This window comes from Natator depressus, chromosome 2, assembly GCF_965152275.1.
Source record: "Natator depressus isolate rNatDep1 chromosome 2, rNatDep2.hap1, whole genome shotgun sequence".
NCBI lineage: Eukaryota > Metazoa > Chordata > Testudines > Cheloniidae > Natator > Natator depressus.
Genome location: NC_134235.1, coordinates 247,998,537 through 248,022,681, shown reverse-complemented (window position 1 = coordinate 248,022,681; position 24,145 = coordinate 247,998,537). Strand labels below are relative to the sequence as shown.

At 43.4% G+C, this 24,145-nt stretch overlaps 1 protein-coding gene across 2 annotated transcripts in view; it reads right to left on the bottom strand.

The window, feature by feature from the left end:
* The window catches only part of XRCC2 (X-ray repair cross complementing 2), a 28,746-nt gene extending 5,199 nt beyond the window's left edge, over positions 1-23,547 (bottom strand). Inside the window, exons 1-3 of one of the 2 annotated variants that reach the window (XR_012638343.1) lie at positions 23,360-23,545; positions 14,503-14,584; positions 12,019-12,538 (exon numbers count right to left, since the gene is read on the bottom strand). Coding sequence is in view for 1 of the 2 variants with exons in the window: in XM_074946313.1 (XP_074802414.1) it covers positions 14,503-14,584; positions 23,360-23,485 (208 nt within the window). In the remaining variant the exon portion in view is untranslated. Of the gene's footprint in view, positions 1-12,018; positions 12,539-14,502; positions 14,585-23,359 lie in introns of those variants that run through there. The other variant, XM_074946313.1, reaches the window with a different exon arrangement.
* Between the last annotated feature and the right edge of the window lie 598 nt (positions 23,548-24,145).

Genomic DNA, 24,145 nt, shown 5'->3' with positions numbered 1-24,145 from the left:
CTCTGCATTTATCACAAACTCTGGAGTCCTCTTTCAAAGTGTATTAAGTTCGATGCAAATTAGCGTGATCTATTGTTCATGTGGATGCAATGATGCTGCACGCTACTTTGGCAGTCCTCCAACCGCTATCCCACACTGCTCTGCAGCGCCCATTACTGACCTGTCTCTTCACCTGTGTGCTCTCCACTGCTATGGGGTGCAGTTGACCAGTTTAAACACTGGCACAATGCCAGGATCAGCCCATTTGCTCCTGGATTCCAGTATTATCGGCATTGCAGCAATATTACTCCCACAGCCTTTACAACATGCCTCAAGCATCTGCTTTGAACTGTGCTGAGACCCTAGATCTCCCTGCCATCTGGGGAGCAGAATTGGTGCAATAAGCTCTTGAGGCCAGCCTCCACAATAAAGATATGTTTGTGGACACTGCTAGTCAGGTGTCCACAGGTCACAACTGGGACACTGAGCAGTACCAGATAAAGATCAAACAGCTCAAGAAAACTTACTTTAAAACCAGGATGCCAAGAAGCAGTCCAGCCATGGAAATATAACCTGTCTATTTTTTAAGGAATTGGACAAGATATTATGTGATTACACCACTACTGAACCCAAGGAGGCTGCAGATCCCTTCCCCCCCAAGGATAAGCAGCAAGAGTCATTGGATGAGGGACATGAGGAGGGCAGTGAAGAGCTATCCACAGAAGCCATGATTTCTTTGAGACTCCAGATCATGAGAGCAGCTGTGTAGAAAGTGAGCCTGATTCCCAGTCAAAAACCCAGACTGGGACTCAGAGGAGGCCGATCCTATGGAGGGACCCTCAGCACATAAGTCCAGTGCAGCTACTGGACAATACAGGGTACTGGGAACACGTTCATAATTTCCCTGCTGTACCCTCACTGCCGAGCTCCCAGATGCCATTTATTTCCCTATCATACTGCTGGACAAACTTCTGTTCCAGGTGCCCCACACTGCAGCCATCTTTGTAACATGTGAGCTGCGAGCCTTTCTGAGTCTCCAGCTCCTGCCTCCCCCAGCCATACTGTCCCTTTTCCAAAATGGCAAGTGGACCAGCCAAGCAATCAGCTTCTGTCTTGATGGTCTGCCCTTTGCCCCTTTGAATAAGGCCATTCTTTACACATGCCTCAGTGTATCATCATCCAGAGTCAGGACAGCCTAATGGCAATGCAGAGGGGATTACTGTCCCGTTTGCCTTCAGATGTCCCCTGCTTACTCCTCCAACACTGCATAAGCACCTCCAAGACACAGCCCAACTGCAAACACAGCCATAATTCCCAATCCCCCACAGCCTTCAGGACACAACTACAAACCCAAACAGTATACACTGCACACACAAAAATCCCAAACTAGTCCCCATGCACACACCACTTACCATCTCTGAAATCCGCCCAAGACTGGGAAGAATCTTAGGGAGGGGAAATGAGAAATAGATGCTGGCAGTTCTCACTGCAGACTCTCCGCAAAAACTTAAAACCAATGGCAAGCTCTAAGTTTCATTTGAGGTCAGAGAGAGAAGAAGACAGGGAGCTATCCAGAGAAAGCTGTGAAGTGGCTAGAGACAGTTTTGCTATGGCAAAAGACACTGTAGAGAAAGACAATGAGGAGTCCGGTGGCACCTTAAAGACTAACAGATTTATTTGGGCATAAGTTTTCGTGGGTAAAAAACCCACTTCTTCAGATGCATGGAGTGAAAATTACAGATGCAGGCATTATTATACTGACACATGAAGAAAAGGGAGTTACCTTTCAAGCGGAGAACCAGTGCTGACAGGGCCAATTCAATCAGAGTGGATGTGGTCCACTTCCAATAATTGATGAGGTGGTGTCAATACCAAGAGAGGGAAAGTTGCTTTTGTAGTGAGCCAATCACTCCCGGTCCCTATTCAAGCCCAAAATTAATGGTGTTAAATTTGCAAATGAATTTTAGTTCCACAATTTCTCTTTGAAGTCTGTTTTTGAAGTTTTTTTGTTGAAGTATGGCTACTTTTAAATCTGTTATAGAATGTCCAGGGAGACTGAAGTGTTCTCCTACTGGCTTTTGAATGTTACCATTCCTGATGTCTGATTTGTGTTCATTTATTCTTTTACACAGAGACTGTTCGGTTTGGCCAATGAACATGGCAGAGGGGCATTGCTGGCACATGATGGCATATATCACATGAGTAGATGTGCAGGTGAATGAGTCCCTGATGGTGTGGCTGATGTGGATGGGTCCTCTGATGGTGTCGCTGGAGTAGATATGGGGACAGAGTAGGCAACGGGGTTTGTTACAGGCATTGGTTCCTGGGTTAGTGTTTCTGTGGTGTGGTGTGTAGTTGCTGGTGAGTATTTGCCTCAGGTTGGGGGGCTGTCTGTAAGCGAGGACTGGCCTGCCTCCCAAGGTCTGTGAGAGTGAGGGATTGTTTTTCAGGATAGATTGTCGATCACTGATGATGTGCTGGAGAGGTTTTAGCTGGGGGCTGTACGTAATGGCCAGTGGTGTTCTGTTATTTTCCTTGTTGGGCCTGTACTGTAATAAGTGACTTCTGGGTACCCATCCCGCTCTGTCGATCTGTTTCCTCACTTACTCAGGTGGGTATTGTAGTTTTAAGAACGCTTGATAAAGATCTTGTAGGTGTTTGAGGGATTAGAGCAAATTCGGTTGTATGTTAGGGCTTGGCCGTAGACAATGGATCATGGGATGTGTCCTGGATGGAAGCTGAAGGCATGTAGGCAAATATAGCGGTCAGTAGGTTTCCAGTATAGGGTGGCGTTTATGTGACCATCACTTATTTGCATTGTAATGTCCAGGAAGTAGCTCTCTTATGTGGACTGGTCCAGGCTGAGGTTGATGGTGGGGTGGAAATTGTTGAAATTCAGGTGGAATTCTTCAAGGGCCTCCTTCCCGTGGGTCCATATGATGAAGATGTCATCAATGTAGTGCAAGTAGAGTAGGGGCGCTAGGGGACGAGAGCTGAGGAAGAGTTGTTCTAAGTCAGCCATAAAAATGTTGGCATACTGTGGGGCCATGCGGGTACCCATAGCAGTGCCGCTGACTTGAAGGTATAAGTTGTCCCCACATCTGAAATGGTTCTGGGTGAGGACAAAGTCACAAAGCTCAGCCACCAGGTGTGCCATGGCCTCCAAGGCAACTCCTGGAGGGTAATACAGAAGCAGAATGCTCTGCTGCAGTGCGTGCTGCTAGTGGATACACAAACAATCTAGCGCCCTCAACCAGGACCCAGCCATGTTTTGCAGCCATTGGACAATACCAGGTACTGGGAACACCATCATAAATTCCCTGCTGTATCCCCACTGCCATGCTCCCAGATGCCATTTATTTCCCTATCCCAAGCTCATGGCAGCAAGAACAATTACACCTGGGAGCCCAGCTCTTTCGAGCCATCTAACAGCCCCAAAACTTTGAGCCCTGACACTCGACACCAGAAGGGAGTAGAACAAGAAGAGGGAGAGGCAGGATGTTTACTCGCCTATGAATTGGAGCCTCTCTGCTCCCACATGTTATTGTGTGCTGCCCTCCAACGCACTGCCTCATTTTAAAGCTGTGTTTCATTGTTGTTCTAATTAAAGGTTTATTTCTGGTTGTAACATACTGAACTGTAGTTTAATTAAAAAAGGGTATTCAGAAAGAGTCTGCAATGAATGGTACACAGAAAAACCATACATTTTGCATAAGTATAAAGATACAGATTAAGACAAAATAAGGAGTGGCATGATGTTCCACTTCTACCACCCATAAAAGACACTGCAGTGCTAATAAACCATTCCTCCCCACTCCCCAGGGTAATAGCTAGATTACATCTGCACAAATTCAGGCTTGAGACTCAAAGGAAGAGCAGTAGGCATCCCTGACAGTATTGCCCAGGCTGTGTCTATTTTCTAGTTGACGCCTTGCTGGATGCTCAAACTGCTGAGCAAGTCTCCACACCTTAGCCTCCCACCCATCGTTAAGCCTTTCTCCCTTACTCTCACAAATTCTGTGCAAAATACTACATGCAGCTATAATTTTAGGCAAGGCTTTTTCTGAGGCTTCCAACTTACTCCACAAACAGCACCACCTTCCTTATCGACAGCCAAATGCACACTCCACTGTCATTCTGCAACTTCTGAGGCTATAGTTAAGCAGTTCATTCCTTTTGTCCAAGTGGTCTGTGAACAGCTTCACTAGCCAGGGAAGCAGAGGATAAGCTGGGTCTCCCAGGATAACCAAACCAACCTCCACTCCATTATTGTCCTCAGTGATCTTGGGGGCAACGTCTCCTTTATTCATTAAGGTCAACGGAGCTGAGTTCCAAAAGATTCAAGCATTGTGGACCCTTCCAGACCACTCCACATTTCTGTTATGAACCTGCCATGGTGGTCAATTAGGCCTTGGAGCACCATGGAGAAATACCCCTTTCTGTTTGTAAACTCAGAGCCCTGGTGTGTGGGGGCAAACATTACGAATATGGGTCCCATCAACTGGCACAATATAGTTTGGGAACCCCATGTATGCATAAGAACATAAGAATGGCCATGCTGGATCAGACCAATGGTATCCTGTATTCCAACAGTGGCCAATGCCAGGTGCTTCAGAACGAATGAACAGAACAGGCAATCATTGAGTGACCCATCCCCCATCGTGCAAAGCCATCAATAATCTCCTGAGCATCATCAAGCTTTATAACCTGGTGCAACAGTACCTGACCTTATGCATGGCTCCACACACCTGCATGACAGGAAGACTGACTGTTGGGGCCACTATGCTGAATTCATTGGCTATGGGCTGGTAACGTTCAGGGTGGCCAGCTTCCAGATAGCACCAGTGACCCACCTCTCAAATGATCTGTGTTACCACATGTTGGTACACTGCCACTGCAGCTCCAGTGCTAGTTCAGCACAGATCTGAAAAAAGGTTACCTTTCCCATTCTGAAATTCTTTTGCCACTGCTGGTCACCCCAGGTCTGCAGAATGATCCTTTCTCACCAATCAACAGTGGATTCCCAAGTCTAGAAACAATGCTGCACCATGTGAAGCTGCTCCAGAAAGAGCTGATTTCTTGCAGTTGATCGCTGTCATGTTCCTCATCCTCCATCTTCTGCCAGCACTGCTGTTGCTACTGGAGGAGCTGCTACTGCCGCTACATCATCTGCTCAGTGGTGCAGTCGGTGAAGTCCAAAGCCAGGGCCTCCCAGCTCCAACAGCTCAAAAAAAGCCCAAACAGCCTCTGCATATTTGGGGTTGCCACCAAACCTGCAAGATGCATTGCTGGTCCATGCTGACCAACAGACTACAATTAAAATGATGGTAGCTTGCCCAGGCAGAGAGGAAGCATGGGGTGGAGACAGCAGAATCCTTGGATACTTTGAATTTCTCCCCAGGTTCTAATATTCCACTGGCTTCCTTTATTCATCACACAATGTGCAGTGAGAAAAATGCACATAGGTCAGCAACGAAGCAAAGGACCATGGGATACCATCCTAGAATGCCACATGCTTAGTATACACCAAACCCCAGCCATGTATACACAATGATGCAAACTGAAAAAAGGCACAGCTATCCTGAGTGCATGCTATTAGTATGGCGTACTAGTTGGTGTGCAAACTGAGTGCAAAGTAACCCTCCCCCCCATATAGACAAGGACTTAGTGTTAAAGAAATTGCTATTGATGAAAGACTGGCAACTGGACGACACTGACTGGCAGCACCTCTGTCATTACAGGTGGATAGGGCTTGAAGAGGAGGCTGCTACATAAAAGACTAAGACTGTACTGCTATTTCTGATAACTATACAAAGAAAAAATAAAAATGGAGATAACACAGGGAAGAAAAAACATGTTAGATGTCACTGTCATGTTTAGACATGTCTATTTTTGTAGCATCGACAGGCCTGTAGTGTTTCAGGTATGGAATGTGCTTGTTCCCCTTCACTAGCTAGCGACGTGTACCTGTGACTGACAACGGGAATGTCAGCAGATTACCATGCCTCAGTGCAGCGGACTGGACTAGATAAGTTAACAAGGTCCCTTCCAGTCCTACATTTCTATGATTCTATGATTTATTACATATTTTCTCAGACAGTGCTTGCAACATGAAACTGCATCTTTTGGGAAGATGGAATTGCAGATTGCATGGGAGTTAGGAAGCTACTCTTCTGCCATCTGAGGTGGGGATTTTTCTTTTTGCGGGCAAATGCAACCTACTTGGAAAATTCTGCTTCATCCACAATTGAAATAATTAAAAACACACTACCGAATGCAAGGAAGTGTTAAAAAGACAAACTAGTAAGTATAACCCATTACTAGGGAGGTGTTTCTTTTGTCAGATACACATACAGGACACCTAAAAATTCAGTCTTACATCAGAGGAAGATAAAAGTTAACTTATTTATTAATAGCTCTCTTTTTCATTTTAGAAAGCTACTATTCTCTCTTTATGGTGTATGCTAATTCCATGTAGGGCTTTACACATTATGGTAAAAGCATGTGCAGTAAGGTGGACATTTAACTGCTCTACTCTGGCAGAATTAGAATTGCACAACTGTAACTGCAGTAAGCTTTGCATTTCCATGACCTAGGCAAGTGTAAATGGGGTAAGAGCTTTCCAGAGGAAGGCAAGAGCAGAGAATTAATTGCAGCTTTGTTCCAATATGTTTGTGCCTGTCTGAGTTCATTTTTTCAAGTAGGGTTTTTCAAGTCATCACTCAACTTTTATAGGCTATTATTGTTCACAAGTATACAGACTAGAATGGAGAAGTTGGGACAAGGGAAGAAGCAGTGAATTGAGACTCTTGCTTCACATACCGGAAGCGTTAGAGGTAATTTACACATGATGTGACAGTTCTATCCACTTCAGCCATACATGGAAACTCTCTCTCCATAATACATAATATGTGAAATCCAGCAGTCTCTTTTCAAACTGGAGTTCTATTTTTCTCAATTTTTGATGTTTCCAAAATTATACGGAGGGGCCTGGGCAGCAGTCAGGGTTTGTTTGTTTGCGCTGAATACCCCTTGCTAGACTAAGGGCAAGGACTATTCAGTATATTAAATAATTCCTTACTTTCCCCTCCTATTCAGAGTTTGCAAAATTTAACACTGCTACTTTCAGGCATCTGTTATGTCACATATACTGTGCTGAAGACATGATAACTATCTCAGAACCCTGTTACAAAATGAACCCGGCACAAAGAAGTCCTTTCAAATATGCTGGGTGGTGTCATTTCCTCCAGCTCCTTCTCTAAGCCTTTGAAATATTTTCGAACAAATTTGTCTTCTCCTGAAAAGTGTTTTCCAAAATATATGTTCGGTCCTGCCATTGGCTTCTGCACAAGACTTCCATTGCCTTCAATGGCAATTTTGAATGTCGCTCTGTTACTGGATTTGTCAATTAAACATTAAGAGTTGTTTCAGCCATCTCTGAAGTGAAATACAGCTTGTTCAAAAAGCACACAATAATGCTACACAATGGTTTAGTTGAGGTAGGGGATAGCACTGTTTCACCATTCTCAATGGTGAGTTTAAGAAAATTACAAGTTATTCTATGAAGTAAATATTTGGTTTTGTCAGTTTAAAAGATGTTTTCCTCTGGGATTTTATGTGTGTATTCATATAAAGTTACCTTCTGTAAAGCCCTGCTCTGGGGGAAGAGTTCTCACCAAGCATTGGGGACCATTATGATCTGATAAACGCTTCCAAAAAGTTTAATTATGTAAAAATGTTAAGTTACATGAAAATCTATTCTAAGCTTCTCCGAGGGTTTATTCATTTTAATCTAAGGACAAGACACCTTATTTAAACTCCCTCTGAAGTTTGTTGGATACAGTTAGGTACGACTTATGTCTGAATTGGACTTTGAAGTTAACATCCATTCTCTCAAAAGAAGTACACTGTGGACTGTAAAAAAAACTTGAAGGAGCAGGGAACTTCTGGGCCTTTGTGATTATCAAAGAGGCTGCCCGCAATAAGAACCACTATGTAATGAGAGCCCTTTATAGCATAATTTATAAATTTAGATTTTCACGAAGTTAGTGACTGAGCTGCTACAGTAAGATAAGAGGAGGAAGTTCACCCTTGCGGATCAGAGCAGGCAAACCATGACACAACAGAGGAAGGAGAACTGGCTGACAACTGAACTTACAAAAAATCTTTGACAAAGTCTCTCACAAGAGGCTGTTAAGGAAACAAAGTAATAAATATTAATACTCCCTAATACCACCCGTTATATTTTTGTCAGTAGATCTCAAAGTGCCGTAAAAGAGGGGAAATAACTATGGGATAAGAAGTACTGTACTGTCATAGACTAAGATACAGAGCAGGAATAAATGGCCAGTTTAATATGGAAGGAGGTTAACAGAAGGTTTCCATATTACGACTGGGGATGCCTAATATTTACTAATAGTTGCAAAGTACATGAACAGCAACATGAAAAAATGTGCTGATGGCATGGCAAAGTTTCCAGATGACACAAAATTTATTAGATTAATCAAGACTAGAGATTAAGGCCCTATCAGAGCTAGGTGAATGAGCAGCCTGGTGTCAGAAGAAATTCAGTATTGCTGAATTCAAGTTGATGCATACTGTAAAGAATACCCTGGACTATTCACAAGTACAAATTGGTTCTAATTAGCTGTAATCATACAGAAAAAGATCTGGGTGTCACTGTGAACAGGTCAACAAAAATGTTTGTTCAAAGTGCAATAGACCTAGAAAAAGCAAACCTATACAGGATGTATAGGGAATGAAATAGAAAACACTGAAGCCACTACAGTTATATCTACACAGCACTGCAAGCCTACAGTTAGTGAGACTCAAGTCAGCTGACTCATGTCAGGGAACTCTGGGCGTGAGCATCTACACTGCGTTTTAAACCTAGGCTAAGGATTTTTGGACCCCTGCTTGAACCTAGGGCTCTGGCATCCACACTGCAGTGCACAGACCTGAATCAAAGTAACCCTATATCAGAGTTTCTATCGGCCCCCCACCCAGTGTCGACACTTCAGCCCTACACATGTGTTGTACTATGTGAAAACTCTACTGACCATCCTGCTTCCTAACTGTAATGGTGCTATTGATGGGACTCAGGTGCCCATACGGAGCATGAGTCCATAAACTGCATAATTAGCTGCTTTGGTGGGTGTCTCAGTAGAATGGCTGCAGTTTGAGAAGGCTTTATAGCGAGCTACCAACTCACCTGAGAATTGGGCTCTCCACCTCTAGGCCGAGTCACAGTGGCAGGAAAATGCCCATGTGCACAGGTTCTGAGGATTATTAGGACATCAGTCTCCAGGGCTGTCAAACTATTCAAATGAAACTTTGCAAGTCTTAATTTTTAAAATGGGACGTTCAATGAAGGTGTTTTTGTTTGGTTGTCTTTATATTTATTTTTGTCTGTTTGTTTTGAAGTTTGACATAATATGTGGGTTTCAGAGGAAACCCCCCCCCTTCCCTCAGCCTCATTCCTGCCCCCACTGCACCCTGGAAGACAGGGATAAGGGATTCCCAGAAGGCTATGGAGAAGTTTTTGGGCTGGTTCTCACTCACCCCTCACAGTTCATGCTGCCTGGGTGCCTCTGCACACACAGATATAGGGAGGGCAGGGGGCCCAGGAGCAAGGACCAGAGACCGGAGTGGGACCAAGAGGCTGCCCTGCAGGGAAGGGGAGCAGCAGAGCTGGGGGAGGGATGACTCCCAACATCCCGGTGGCCAGGAGCTACCTCCTGCCTGTCAGCTTTGCTCCCTGTTCCAGGCAAGCTCCGCGCAGCAACAAGGAGGAGCTGGAACAGGAAGACAGTAATGGGGCTTTCGGCCACTGCACTGGCTGCCTGCAGCACTCCTCTCTGCTGCTCTGGGATATATCCAGAGGACTTCTGGGACCTGCAGGGTCCTGGGACCCTAGGTCCAAGCCCTAGGGTAGCACAATTGGTGTGTGCATGCAAAGGGAGTTAGGCGTGAGCCCAGGCTCGAGCCCGGGCTTACGTTGCTGTGTAGACATACCCTCAAATGCTATTATATAAATAGATGGGATGCCTCACATAAAATACTGTGCTTAGTTCTAGCCATCCTATCTCAGAAAGCACACAGTAGAAATGATGTCTTAAGTTTTACTAATTAGCAAATGCTGGTAGAACTATTCCATTGCACTGCAGCCCAGTTTAGACAATTCTAGTCAGGCTATTATCACACTTAGCGCTAGTGGTGGTGATGTGTATTATACTATAGGTAAGGGCTACAAGTCTTTCACGGAGGTCATGGATTCCATGACTTTCCAGGATCTCCGTGACTTCTGCATTGGCCAGTGCAGCTGACCCCAGGGCCAGCTGCATTGGCCACTGCTCAGACGGCCTGGGGCCAGCAGTTTGTCCCAGGGGCTGCCCCAGAGCAGTGATGCTCCGGGCTGCCCCCTGCCCGGAGCATCAGCGGTGGGGCCCTAGACTGTCCCCTGCCCGGAGCAGCAGTGACAGGGTCCCGGGCTGTCCCCCCCAGAGCAGCGTCAGTGTCCGTTGGAGCACTCCCGCCCCCTACCCCAGCACCTAAGATTTAGTTAGGGATATTTATAGTACAAGCCATGGACAGGTCAGGGGCTGTGACTTTTTGTTTCTTGCCCGTGACCTGTCCATGACTTTTACTAAAAATACTCGTGACTAAATTGTAGCCTTAACTGTTGCAGGCTTAGGCTGTTGCAGCTTTCACACTATCAGATGCTTTGTGACAATGATAGGTTAGTCATTTAGGAAATTGGGCAGAGGATGTCACTACTCTTTACTTTTTGCAAGTGAGGGTAGGGGGAGGAAATGTTTACTTCAAATTAATTTTGGGTGTCATATTAGAGCTGAAAATCGGAGCTGTACATTTACACCCACATCTAAGCTTGATATTCAAAGGTGGTAAGGAGAAACTTGATTGGCAGTAGTGGAAGATTATTTTTAAAGCTCATGCCATTTCTACTACTTAGGAATACAGTAAAATATTATGTAATGTGCTGATGTATCCTTAAAGGCACAATTCCCACATGATTAGGAACAGTGGCTGGAATATCATTACAGCTCCAAATGTTCATTGCTTCTATTTTACGATGCTCTGACTATACATTATGAATATTTGGTTGCCTATAATGGAATCATGTATAATTTATTTAAACATGACAGTACATATTGTTCTGTTTCAAATACAATGAAAACAGGAAAAAGCATAGCTAATTTAATAAAATGCTAAAATAAATAAATTTTTCTGCAAAGATGCTTATGAAATATTTCACTTATAAGGCATGGTAACATGGCCAAGACAACTTACAAAAATGAAACTAATTAAAGTGAGAGGACTAATATAAAGTTAGATTTTCATCAGGGGTTTAAACCAGCATAGCTAGAAAAAAAGATCAAAACAACAAGTATATGGGCTCAGGTAAGTAAAAATGACTTGCAGGACTCTTTTAAATGAACTTATAAAATAAGGGTCTGCATAACAAAATTAATTAATACAGGTCAAAATCTGTACTAGTTTACATCCTGTGCAACTCCACTTCTGTGAAGGTCATATTTGGCCCTACCTACAAATTTAAGATTGGTATTATTTTGGTTCGCATCCAGAGAAAAGAAAAGGGCATCAAGAGAGGGGCATCAAGAAATAGTCCCAGCTAAATCTCCATTTGGGACTTTGCACTCAAGAAGTAAAGAACAGACTGAAAAGTCATTGGGTTTTTTTGTGTTTGTTTTAAAAAGAAATAAGTTATCCTTTCTGCAAACCCTACAAAGCATTATTTAGAGTACTTATCAATTTCACTAGTTGGGTTTTATTACTATTATGGAGTAAGAAAGCAGTCCTGAGCAGAGAAAACTTCACTAATGTGAATTAGCCTTATTGTGAAAGTGTCCAAACTTCTCTGAACCAAATGGTATCACCTGTATGAGAGTCTGCTGGTGCAGGAAGCTGGAACAGGCACCCAAAAAAGCAGCTGTTACAGTGAATCTGTTTAATGCTTTCACGCTGGAAATGATAACTGCAAAATTAAATTCTTGGACCCAGTTTAATATTTGTTTCATCTTTCAACAAAAATAAATGTTGAGAAGATGGATATTACATACACTGATACAGTACAAGTCCATACACTGATAAAGTACAAACAGGAATTGCAAAAACCATTGGATAAATTTTAATTTAGGTTATGAATTCATACACTGAATACTGATGTAGGTGAGGGGGAGCCATGCATACATAGAGAAAATCTGTGCCCTCCCTACCCTCAAGCCACCTCAAAGAAGGACCTTTTGAAATACAGTTGGTTCAAAAGCTTTCCATGAATTCTTCCATTCAATTTTAAGCTGCCATATTTCCCCAATTATGATCCAGCCACTCCATTTCTGATATCCTTAAAATAAACATGCAATATGGCTGCAACAACTGCTGTAAGATCATACTGGGTTTATGCTTTCTTTCATGCTACCCACTATCATGGAACAGTCTTCCTGAGCTGATACTCAAGGCCATTACCCTCTTCCTCATTCAAATTCCTCCTGTTGATCTCCCAGTTCTTCCGCAAAGCCTAAAAGAAATTAGTCTTCTAAATCATCTACTTATTTTTTCATCTTTAAAAACAACAAAAATCTTTTTTAGTTAATCATATTGTGCTCTACCCTTAATATGGTCTTACTGATGTTGCCTTGTTCTCCCAACTAGCCACCACCTTTGTTCCACTGAGTTTGAAAGTACCTTGGAGCATGGATCACATATTTTTAGACACGTAGTCTAAATGCTATAAATACACAAATGTTCCACACTTAATCTCTTTTTAGACTGTACACACTTTCTTTTTCTCAGTCGTCATGATTCTTTTTATTGCCATTCTGTTATTTGTTCTAATTCTTCCTATACTTACAGTAATTTGGAGGAATCAGAAGTGTACACAATGAGTCAGATGCAGTTGCACCAGGGTCATATAGAGAGGCACTACTGCCTCTCTAATTTGACATTAAATTCCCTCAAGCAAACATAACAGCAAGGTCTTTTTAGTTTAACATATTTATTGCTTTCCAGATAGTGGTCCCCAAATCGACACGTATGGTGTTTATTTTCATAGGTTTCATAGATTCTAAGGTCAGAAGGGACCACTGTGATCATCTAGTCTGAACTCCTATACAACTCTGGCCATAAGACCCTGAATTAATTCCTGTTTGAACTAGAGCATATCTTTTAGAAGAATTTCCAATCAGGATTTAAAAATCGCCAGCAATAAGAGATTGCACCATAGCCCCAGGTAAGCAGTTCCACTGGTTAATTACCCTTACTGTTAAAAGTTTGTGCCTTATTTTGAGACTCAGTTTGTCTAGCTACAATTTCTGGCCATTTGATCTTGTTATATTTTTGTCTGCTAGATCATACAGCCTTGTATGATCATATTTCTGTATCCCATACTTACAGACTGTGATCACGTCACCCCTTAATCTTTTTTTGTAAAACTAAATAGATTGAGCTCTTTGAGCCTTTCACTATAAGGCATATCTTTCAATCCTTCAACTGTTCTTGTGGCTCTCCAGTTTACCAACATCGTTCCTGAACTGGACATCGGGACAGACACAACAGTTCAGCAGCAGTTGCACCAGTGCCAAATATAGAGATAATATAACTTCCCTATTCCTACTAGAGATTCCCTTGTTCCTGCACCCAAGGATTGCATTAGCCCTTTTGGCCACAATATTGCCCTTGGAACTCATGATCAGTTGCTTTCCATTGTTACCTCCAAGTCTTTTTCAGAGCCACTGCTTCCAAGGATAGCATGGCCTTTGATCCTATATGGACGACTTTACATTTGGCCATATCAAAAAGTATGTTATTTGCTTGTGTAACGCCGAGAGACCCTGGTCGTCAGTGGGCAGGATTGAACCGGGGACCTCTGGAGCTTAGTGCATGAGCCTCTACTGCACGAGCGAAAAGCCAACTGGCTGTTAGCTAAGGCTGTAGAGCAGACTCATTTAACTCTCTCTCTTTAAGTGGTCTTGGTACCACTAGATGGGACAGAACACAACACCCAGGTGTGTGGGTTACACTTGCACCCAGTTTACTAAGCAATCCAGATTGCTCTGTATTAGTGACCTGTCCTCTTCATTATTAGCAATTCCCCCATTCTTTGTGTCATCTATAATTTTATATTTTCCTTCAGGTCACTGATAAAAATACTAAATAGCGCAAGACCCGCTAGTAGTTCACCCAGTCAAAGATGATTCCCCTTTTACAATTATATTTTCAGACCTATCAGTTAGCCAGTTTTCAATCCATTAAACGTGTGTCATGTTGATGTACCATTCCAGTCTCATAAACAAAATGTTTTACAGTACCAGTAATAAGTTAAATGCCTTACAGAAGTTAAGTATATTATGTCAACATTTAGTCTCTCCCCGAATTCAGGATTTTATATCTATTTGCATGCTTGAGGTAACCTGACAGACATAAACTTACTTTGATACTGTACAGTTTTGTAAGATCACACACACACAATTTTTTTTTTTTTACCATGAATGGGAAATCCTTCATCTGCAAACAGACAAGGTTCAAGATTTTTCAGAGAACTTCTGCCCTCAAGTCGTGCAAGTAGCTTTAAAAAAAAAAAAGATAAAAAGACGTTGTGTTAACTAAAAATAATGGGTCATGGGAATTAAATTTATAAGATACAACAGAACCATAGAATTTAGTGTGTTTTCAATGATAGCTCTGTCAACAGAATAATTTGATTTTAAAATGCCTTTCTGCATACACGTGGCAAGCTCAGAGATTGGACAGTACAGTAACAGACGTTGACTTTCTATCTCTCCTAGCAACGAGCACCAGGATTCCATAGCGATAAGTGCCATGTAAGAACCTGTATTTACAAAACCACAAGAATGAGCTACTGGCAGATAAAAACTGCTGCAAGAATGGATGTCTTTGAAATATGGAAATGTTGCCATTTTATAGGATGAAAGGAAAGATGGTCCCTTTGTAACAGCCATCAGACAGTGACTTCAAACTAGTCATCTGGAGGGGAAAGGCTGTATTCCCCATTATCAGTCTCCTGAGTCATCCAGTCCCTCAGCTCATATATAAGTAAAAGCGTCTTACATATTTCAACTTACATTAGATGTGGGACTCTGATGGGCTACAGATCCTATCACCTCACCATCACTTGTTCAAACACAGGCTGGTAGTGATCAAAAGTCATTACACGATGGCTGTTCAACAGCCTTTGTAAGGCAAGTGGGTGTTCTTGGGCCAGTTCTTAAATGGACAGGTGTCCACATTGCCAGCTATAGTGCCATTTGTTGTCTCAACAAAGAGGCCAACAATTCAAGAAATAAACACTTTACCCACTGTTAGAAATGTCCTTCCATACATGGATTAAAGCACATTGGCAAAAAAGCTTGCACTGCTGCCAGAGTATACGTCCTGAAGACAGAGCACTTCAGTCTTCATAGAATCATAGAATATCAGGGTTGGAAGGGACCCCAGAAGGTCATCTAGTCCAACCCCCTGCTCGAAGCAGGACCAATTCCCAGTTAAATCATCCCAGCCAGGGCTTTGTCAAGCCTGACCTTAAAAACCTCTAAGGAAGGAGATTCTACCACCTCCCTAGGTAACGCATTCCAGTGTTTCACCACCCTCTTAGTGAAAAAGTTTTTCCTAATATCCAATCTAAACCTCCCCCATTGCAACTTGAGACCATTACTCCTCGTTCTGTCATCTGCTACCATTGAGAACAGTCTAGAGCCATCCTCTTTGGAACCCCCTTTCAGGTAGTTGAAAGCAGCTATCAAATCCCCCCTCATTCTTCTCTTCTGCAGACTAAACAATCCCAGCTTCCTCAGCCTCTCCTCATAAGTCATGTGCTCTAGACCCCTAATCATTTTTGTTGCCCTTCGCTGGACTCTCTCCAATTTATCCACATCCTTCTTGTAGTGGGGGGCCCAAAACTGGACACAGTACTCCAGATGAGGCCTCACCAGTGTCGAATAGAGGGGAACGATCACATCCCTCGATCTGCTCGCTATGCCCCTACTTATACATCCCAAAATGCCATTGGCCTTCTTGGCAACAAGGGCACACTGCTGACTCATATCCAGCTTCTCGTCCACTGTCACCCCTAGGTCCTTTTCCGCAGAACTGCTGCCTAGCCATTCGGTCCCTAGTCTGTAGCGGTGCATTGGATTCTTCCATCCTAAGTGTAGGACCCTGCACTTATCCTTATTGAACCTCATCAGATTTCTTTTGGCCCAATCCTCCAATTTGTCTAGGTCCTTCTGTATCCTATCCCTCCCCTCCAGCGTATCTACCACTCCTCCCAGTTTAGTATCATCCGCAAATTTGCTGAGAGTGCAATCCACACCATCCTCCAGATCATTTATGAAGATATTGAACAAAACCGGCCCCAGGACTGACCCCTGGGGCACTCCACTTGACACCGGCTGCCAACTAGACATGGAGCCATTGATCACTACCCGTTGAGCCCGACAATCTAGCCAGCTTTCTACCCACCTTATAGTGCATTCATCCAGCCCATACTTCCTTAACTTGCTGACAAGAATACTGTGGGAGACCGTGTCAAAAGCTTTGCTAAAGTCAAGAAACAATACATCCACTGCTTTCCCTTCATCCACAGAACCAGTAATCTCCTCATAAAAGGCGATTAGATTAGTCAGGCATGACCTTCCCTTGGTGAATCCATGCTGACTGTTCCTGATCACTTTCCTCTCATGTAAGTGCTTCAGGATTGATTCTTTGAGGACCTGCTCCATGATTTTTCCAGGGACTGAGGTGAGGCTGACTGGCCTGTAGTTCCCAGGATCCTCCTTCTTCCCTTTTTTAAAGATTGGCACTACATTAGCCTTTTTCCAGTCATCCGGGACTTCCCCCGTTCGCCACGAGTTTTCAAAGATAATGGCCAAGGGCTCTGCAATCACAGCCGCCAATTCCTTCAGCACTCTCGGATGCAACTCGTCCGGCCCCATGGACTTGTGCACGTCCAGCTTTTCTAAATAGTCCCTAACCACCTCATGACCATCCATAAGCTCTAAATTAATGATTTTTAGAATAAAATAAATTCTGTACAAGTGCATCAAATCTCTCTCCTAGCCACATCCTTAGGGCACTTGGCACATAACTCTAAACATAACTTCCCAGCACACATTTCCCCCTCCTCCACACTATATTTGATGGACAACTTTTCCTCTGAATCTCCTTGCTATTGTCAATTTAAATTATTTAAAAACCAATTGTCTGTGTTTTTGTTTAATGGTAGTATAAAAACTCTAAGTGACACTGAAATTGCTTCAAGAGGTTATGATGTGAGTCCAAGTAAGACACTTCCACGGACATTGTACCATTCCCTTCCATTAATAAAATGTCAATGTGTTTGCCTTTGTAACTGTTCTGTTCAGGTGTGTTGATAAGAGTCTTGTGAGATGCTCATTAAAAGTAGAATAAAAACACTTTAATAGACATTATACTGGATCCATGATTCATGCATTTGTTCACTGCATGAAATACTTGTATAATACATGTTATATCCATAGTTACAGTTTAGCGACACTGCAACTTGTTACACTGAAAAAATATTATAGTATTCTGTATAATCAGGATCAGGGAAGAGACTGAATATAACTTGCTCATTTCCTGTGCTGATGCTGTTCCCTTGTGCTTATGGAGTCTCTCCCTCCTATGTTTATGTTCTCTACATTCTCATCATCCTGCACTGCATCTTTCCCCTTTGTGAGTCTCCTGTCCCCTTCTGTCTTTGCTTACCTGCTTTCTCTGAACCATGACTTTTACTGCTCCACTGTGGTTAATATGATGGCAGCCAAGTGAAATTTACCAGAATATCAGGATATGCAAGAACTCTAAAGAGTGTTTTAACACATTTTACATAGCTGTGAGACATTTTCATAGCAAATGGTTCATATTTACAAATGTCATTCATTTTATATATGTCCAGAAGATAGCATTAGTCATTGAAAAGGTTAGATTGTTATCCTGCTATCTAGCCTCTTTCTCCTTACATTCTTTTGCTACTACTTACTAGACAAAACACTCAGTCTACTTCGTTCTGCAAGTCAAATAAAGTTTACTACAAATTTTACATAACAGTGTGGCTGGGAACAGTAATATTATATGAATATCTGTTTTAGAGATCCAAGTCTCGCAAGATCATGGGATGCTTTACTTTGATGCTTAAGAAGTCCTCAGCCATCAGGAGACACAGGCTGTCCAGCTGAGACATTATGAATATATTTAAGACTTTTGAATAAACAGCCTTGCCTCTGGGATGATAAATTATTAGATTTTAGCTAAGTATGGTTTTCGAAGGCAAAGTTCCAACCGTGTTACCCTCCTTCAACCTAAAAAAAGGCATAAAGCGGGAGCAGCAAATAGATGTGTTTCTGTATTAGTGTTTATTAAAACATTATTAAAAGTTTAAGACTCATTTAAATCCAGAACACAAAGTGTGTTTAGGGCTCCCACAGCATCCTCAGAACCACTATGATATAATTAATTATTGCATTACATTACAGTGTTGCTAACTCTCATGATTTTTTTTTTTTTTTTTTTTTTGGTGAATGACAGGATTTTGGCTCGGCCTGGAGCCTGTCTTGAGATGATGTGAGAAGCTCCACCCTTTATGCAAATTTGAACCCTGCCTGGGGGAACCCCCTCTGATTTGCTGCGTGCCTCACTTGCCTGCCTCCTCGGGCAAAGTTATCAATCAGAGCTGCTATAGCCAGAGCGCTCTCTCTCTCCCTCCCCTCAGCAACCTGAAGTCATTCTCATGGGGGGGAGCGCAAGAGACTGAAGGAACCCAGCAGCTCTGCTCCCTATACCTCCGCTCTTTTGAGCAAAGGGGAAAGTTCCTATGCTCCTCCCCCTCACACCCAGCCTGGGAAGGGGCAGAAGAAGATTCTGTTACAGCTCCTCTCTCCCCCAGGCCTGGGAGATGAGGGTGAAGAGTCTAGGAGGAGCAGAGGTGAGGCTGTGGGGGCTGAACTGATGGGTTGTCCAGGGATGAGTTGAACTGATGTGGGGGAAGAACTGATGCAGGGACAGACAGGACAAGACAGATTTGGACAGTGGGGTGCAGAATTAATTACTGGGGAAATGACGTGCAGATGTGGGTGTGAGAGCTCCTGCTGTGGAGGTCAAAATCACCTTACCCAATAATTTTGGAAGAGTGAGAAATAAAATCTCTCACACACACTGTGGATGGGCAAGGGGAGTTAAAAAACAAAACAAAACAAGACAGATCAAAACCTACCACAATATAATCTTTTACAAAAAAAATTTTTTTGGAGTCTGACTTATGATTTTTGATCTTCTGAGGTTGGCAATACTGCATGTATTTATCACAGCACTGCTCATCCACTATTCTGAAATTCCTTGTACTAGAATGCCCCTCAACATGAATAGGGGAAGACTTAAGTATGTTTTGAGATGTTCTTGCTTTAAAGTAGGGGTGGGCAACCTGAGCCTGAGAAGGAGCCAGAATCTATCAATGTACATTGCCAAAGAGCCACAGTAATACGTCAGCAGCCCCCCCCCATCAGCTCTCGCCCCCAAGTGCCTCCCACCCACTGGTAGCCCCGCCAGTCAGAACTTCTCGCCTGCCGCAATCAGCTGTTTCGCATGCGCAGGAGGATCTGTGGGGGAGGAAGGCATGGCAGGCACGGGGGAAGGGGCACAGGCCTTGGGAGAAGGGGTAGACAGGACCTGGGGCAGAGCAGGGGGTTGAGCAGTGATCACCCCCTGGCACACTGGAAAGTTAGTATCTGTAGCTCCACCGCAGAGTCAGCGCCTATGCAAGGAGCTGCATATTAACCTCTGAAGAGCCACATGCGGCTCCGGAGCCACATGTTGGCCACCCCTGCTTAAAAGGGTATAACTCAATCTTAATGTTTAGCTGGTATAGTGTTCAAGTTTTTCTTTCTTTTTAAAAAAGGAAGGTCTATGACATTTGGTAGTGTTCACACTGAAATTATTCCCTACTTTTTAAATAGAACACACTTTATTGGAAAACTTAGTAGCATGGATGGTTCAACAACTCTCCTGATACAAATTAAGACAAAATTATATTCAACTAACTCAGCGGTTTTGCATGGACAAGAAAATTCAGTTTAGAATCTATAACTGAGATTTTCAGACCAGTGCAGGATTTAGCCACACAGCTTAAAAGAAATGGAAGATGTGAGGCTAAGTCCTTTGTACGGCTCTACAAATATAAGGTACCCTGCTATGATGGCTGAACATAGGCACCACTTAAAATTTCAGAGTAACAGCCGTGTTAGTCTGTATTCGCAAAAAGAAAAGGAGTACTTGTGGCACCTTAGAGACTAACCAATTTATTTGAGCATAAGCTTTCGTGAGCTACATCCGATGAAGTGAGCTGTAGCTCATGAAAGCTTATGCTCAAATAAATTGGTTAGTCTTTAAGGTGCGACAAGTACTCCTTTTCTTTTCACTTAAAATTTATCTGCCATATCACTGCATCAAAGATTACCTTAATATGCATTTGCTAGTTTGTATTGACTTGTGTTGAAATCATGTAATTTTTTTTTTTTTTAAGTTTCCGTACATTATGAAAACTATAAAAACAAGTGTGTCTTAGAACTAATGGCTCCTTGGAATCTCAAGAGAATACGAAGTGTGCTGGAAACCTGCCTTCTGCTTTGCAAGTTCCTACGGTTTTACAATGTTCTGCAAACGTGTACATGTAGCTGTTCACATTTAGAGTTAGTTGCTGAATGCTAAGGTAATATAAGCAGTCTGACTACTTGATACAGCATTAATTCAAAAAAAGTGCCATTTCAGTACCAGCTAAATGTGCATCATTCTTTTTTTTTTTTTTTAATCCATACTCTTCCCCTCCCCAATTTTCATTTTAGAATAGCAAATACTTTCTGTATAGGGCATTTCCTGGGGATTATTTAGTAGTTCTTGATTGCTCCAGGTCCTTTCATCCAGTCATTAGTCCTCAGAAAATATCTGATTATAGCTTAAATATGAACCTGTGGTTATATGAACTGAATGCTTATACATTTGATTGAAAATACCTATAGGTGCTTATCTTGAGCATTGAACAGATTATTCACAATTCACTGATGATAATGTACCTGTTTGTTTCTATGAAACTTATGTTTTCTCCCTAGTTTTGAAGCAGAATCTCCACAGACACTTGCTTTGTTTGTATCATGCTGTGCACCGTGTGATTTCCTGGCAGGATCAACAAACAACTTTGCAACAAACTCTGTGAAAGGTCTGTCCATATTACACTTAATGATGCTGAAGCAAAACTGTGTTCAGATAAGACACAAGAGAGGAGACCTTACCATCTGTGGTTGTTAAAGATCTATTGAACTTTTCACAAGAGCTGGGACTACCTAGTCTGGCATAGGCAGTTTTTAACATTTTTAACAGTTCTTCTGTATAGGGTAAAATATCTGTAGCAATCAGACTGCAATAACAGAAATCACATGCTTCTACCTTCTGTTGTGAATGGCTCAAATAACCAGTTAACACAGCACTGCTAAAGAAAGTAACTGAACAGAAAAAACTGGAAAAGATACAGCAACATCTGGTCACTATTGAGATTGGCATGCCATAATTTAATTATGGGTGCTTACTTCTTCCTTTACATAACTTTTACCTTTTTTCCACAAAATGATTACCTTCCAGTACTTTTCTGTGTGTATCTACCTTAGTAAGAGAGTACCCTAGATGCGTTTTCAATACACTTCTGAATAATTGCACTTTATATTCTATCACAGTGGATCTTTTTATGTGATTATTGGTGTGTAGAAAATAGGGGTCCCTGTGGACAAAAGACATCCATCCATGTGGCATAAGCTTCAGGACAGGGGCCTTAAACTGTAAGTTTGCTGAGGAAGGGGCAGTGGGAAAATTTTTCAAAAATGTCAAAATTACTTAGGAGCCTCAGTCCCATTGAAAGTTAATGGTACTTCAATGGAATTCAAAGAGTTTTTCTTATGTCTTCTGGGAAGTACTCAGCACATTTTTGGGTGCCATTCAATAATATGCAACATTTCTAAGTAATATATGCTATACAGGGCACCATCAGATAGTGATTAAAAGTGTTAAGAGACCAACTGGTCAAAAAAAATGAGTGAGACATTTTTACCTTTCACAAGCTATTTGCTTAATAAAAATTCACTTACTCTCTTTGACAACCTTCACCTCTTATAGCTTCCATTGTCACTCCATTTTTACAAAACTCATTTTATGAGATTTTTGAAGAATTATTTGTTTGGCACAGAATTTTTTTTACTTACAAGCTACACAACATTCTACGAGGAAGTGTTGCTGCAAGATTTAAAGATTTCCAGAGCATCCGCAGGGTCACAAGGTCAGAGAAAGAGGGTGGGTGGTGGGAGGGCAGAGAAAAACTGGATGAAGAATTAAAGAAACATAAGCCTTGTTGCTATGAGCAAAACTTTACAGGGCAATTTTAAAATCTTCCAAGTTTTTAAAAAAGTGCTTAAGTGGCTACAATTCATCTCTACCTTCATGACCATTAAGGTGAACAACAGTCTCTCAAGGTTTATTGTGAGGCCTTGTCTACACTATAAAAATAGGTCTGTTTAACTATGTCACTCAAAGGTGTGAAAAATCCAACCCCCTGAGCGATGCAGTTAAGACAACCTAGCCACCCCCACGTAGCCAGCGCTAGGTTGACGGAAGAATTCTTCTGTCAACCTACCACCTTTTGGCGAGGTGGATTACTGAAGTTCTACAAGTGTAGACAAGTCCCATGCATGGTTAATATCGGTGCACACGGGGGGGGGGGGGGGAATACGGGCCCTGATTCAGCAGTTCACCTTATTCAGCAAAGTGTTTAAACATTTGCTTAATTCTAGGCACACACTTAAGTCCCATTGGCCTCCACGGGAATTAAGCACATACTTCAACGCTTGGCGGCGCGGCTGGAGCGGCCACGGGCGCATCTTTCCGGCGGGCCGCCAGCCCTTGGGACGCAGCCCCGCCGCCTCCGGGCCAGGATGCCGTCTGCAGCGAGGAGAAACGGACGTGCCAGCGGGCAGAGACGGCGGCCGGGAGCTCCTCGGTTCCCCCCCCAGAGCCGGCAGCACCCACACCCTAGGCTTCCAACGCGTCCGCGTCCGTGTCCGTGTCCGTGTCCTCCCCGCCCCAGGGGAACCCCTGCCGGCCGGCCATGGTGCTGCGAGGGGCGGCGCGACACCCCCAGGACAGGCCGGCCCGGCCCGGCCCACAGGCCACGCCCGTGCTACGCTACTCCGAGCCCCGCGTGGGGCCGGTGCGGGGGAGGCCAGGCCCGGGGCGCGGCGCTCCCAGGCAGGGGAAGGGGTCGCTGCCTCACCTGAGTGCCCGACTCCGCCTTCCGGAACCCATCACTCATAGCGCCGAGGAGGGGGTGGGGACCGGGCCCAACAGCAGCGCCTCCCGCCCAACCGCCTACTCGTCGCACATGCGCAGTGTACCACATCCCCGCGGGCGCACTTCGCCACCCTAGACGGGCACGACCCACCCTTCGGGGGGGAGGGGAAGCTGATGCTGCGCATGCGCGGTGTCGCAGTATTTTGTTCTCTTGCGGTTGCGCCTTACGCAATTGGTCGGTTCCCTGGGCAGCTCAGCACGCGCGAGCTCCAGGGTGCGGTTAAGGTTGTTATGGGGAGGGGTTAATTACCCACCTTGAATGGTCATCGCTCTATTTAAATTATCTTCTGTCATCCTCAGAGGCCAGTAATGTTAAGGGGGGAGATGTTTAGTTTATTATTTGGTGGCCAGAGTGAAATGCTTACATGTGGAATAGAAACAGTGGGCCAAAAGCAGCCCTGACAGAGTGCGTGCAACTCCCACTGGGGCAATTACATCAGGCAGGAATTTAGGGTAACATTTTAAAATGTCAGGTTTCAGAGTAGCAGCCGTGTTAGTCTGTACCGCAAAAAGAAAAGGCGTACTTGTGGCACCTTAGAGACTAACCGATTTATTTGAGCATAAGGTACAGCTCACTTCATCGGATGCATACAGTGGAAAATACAGAATGCATCCGATGAAGTGAGCTGTAGCTCACAAAAGCTTATGCTCAAATAAATTTGTTAGTCTCTAAGGTGCCACAAGTCCTCCTTTAAATTTTAAAATATGG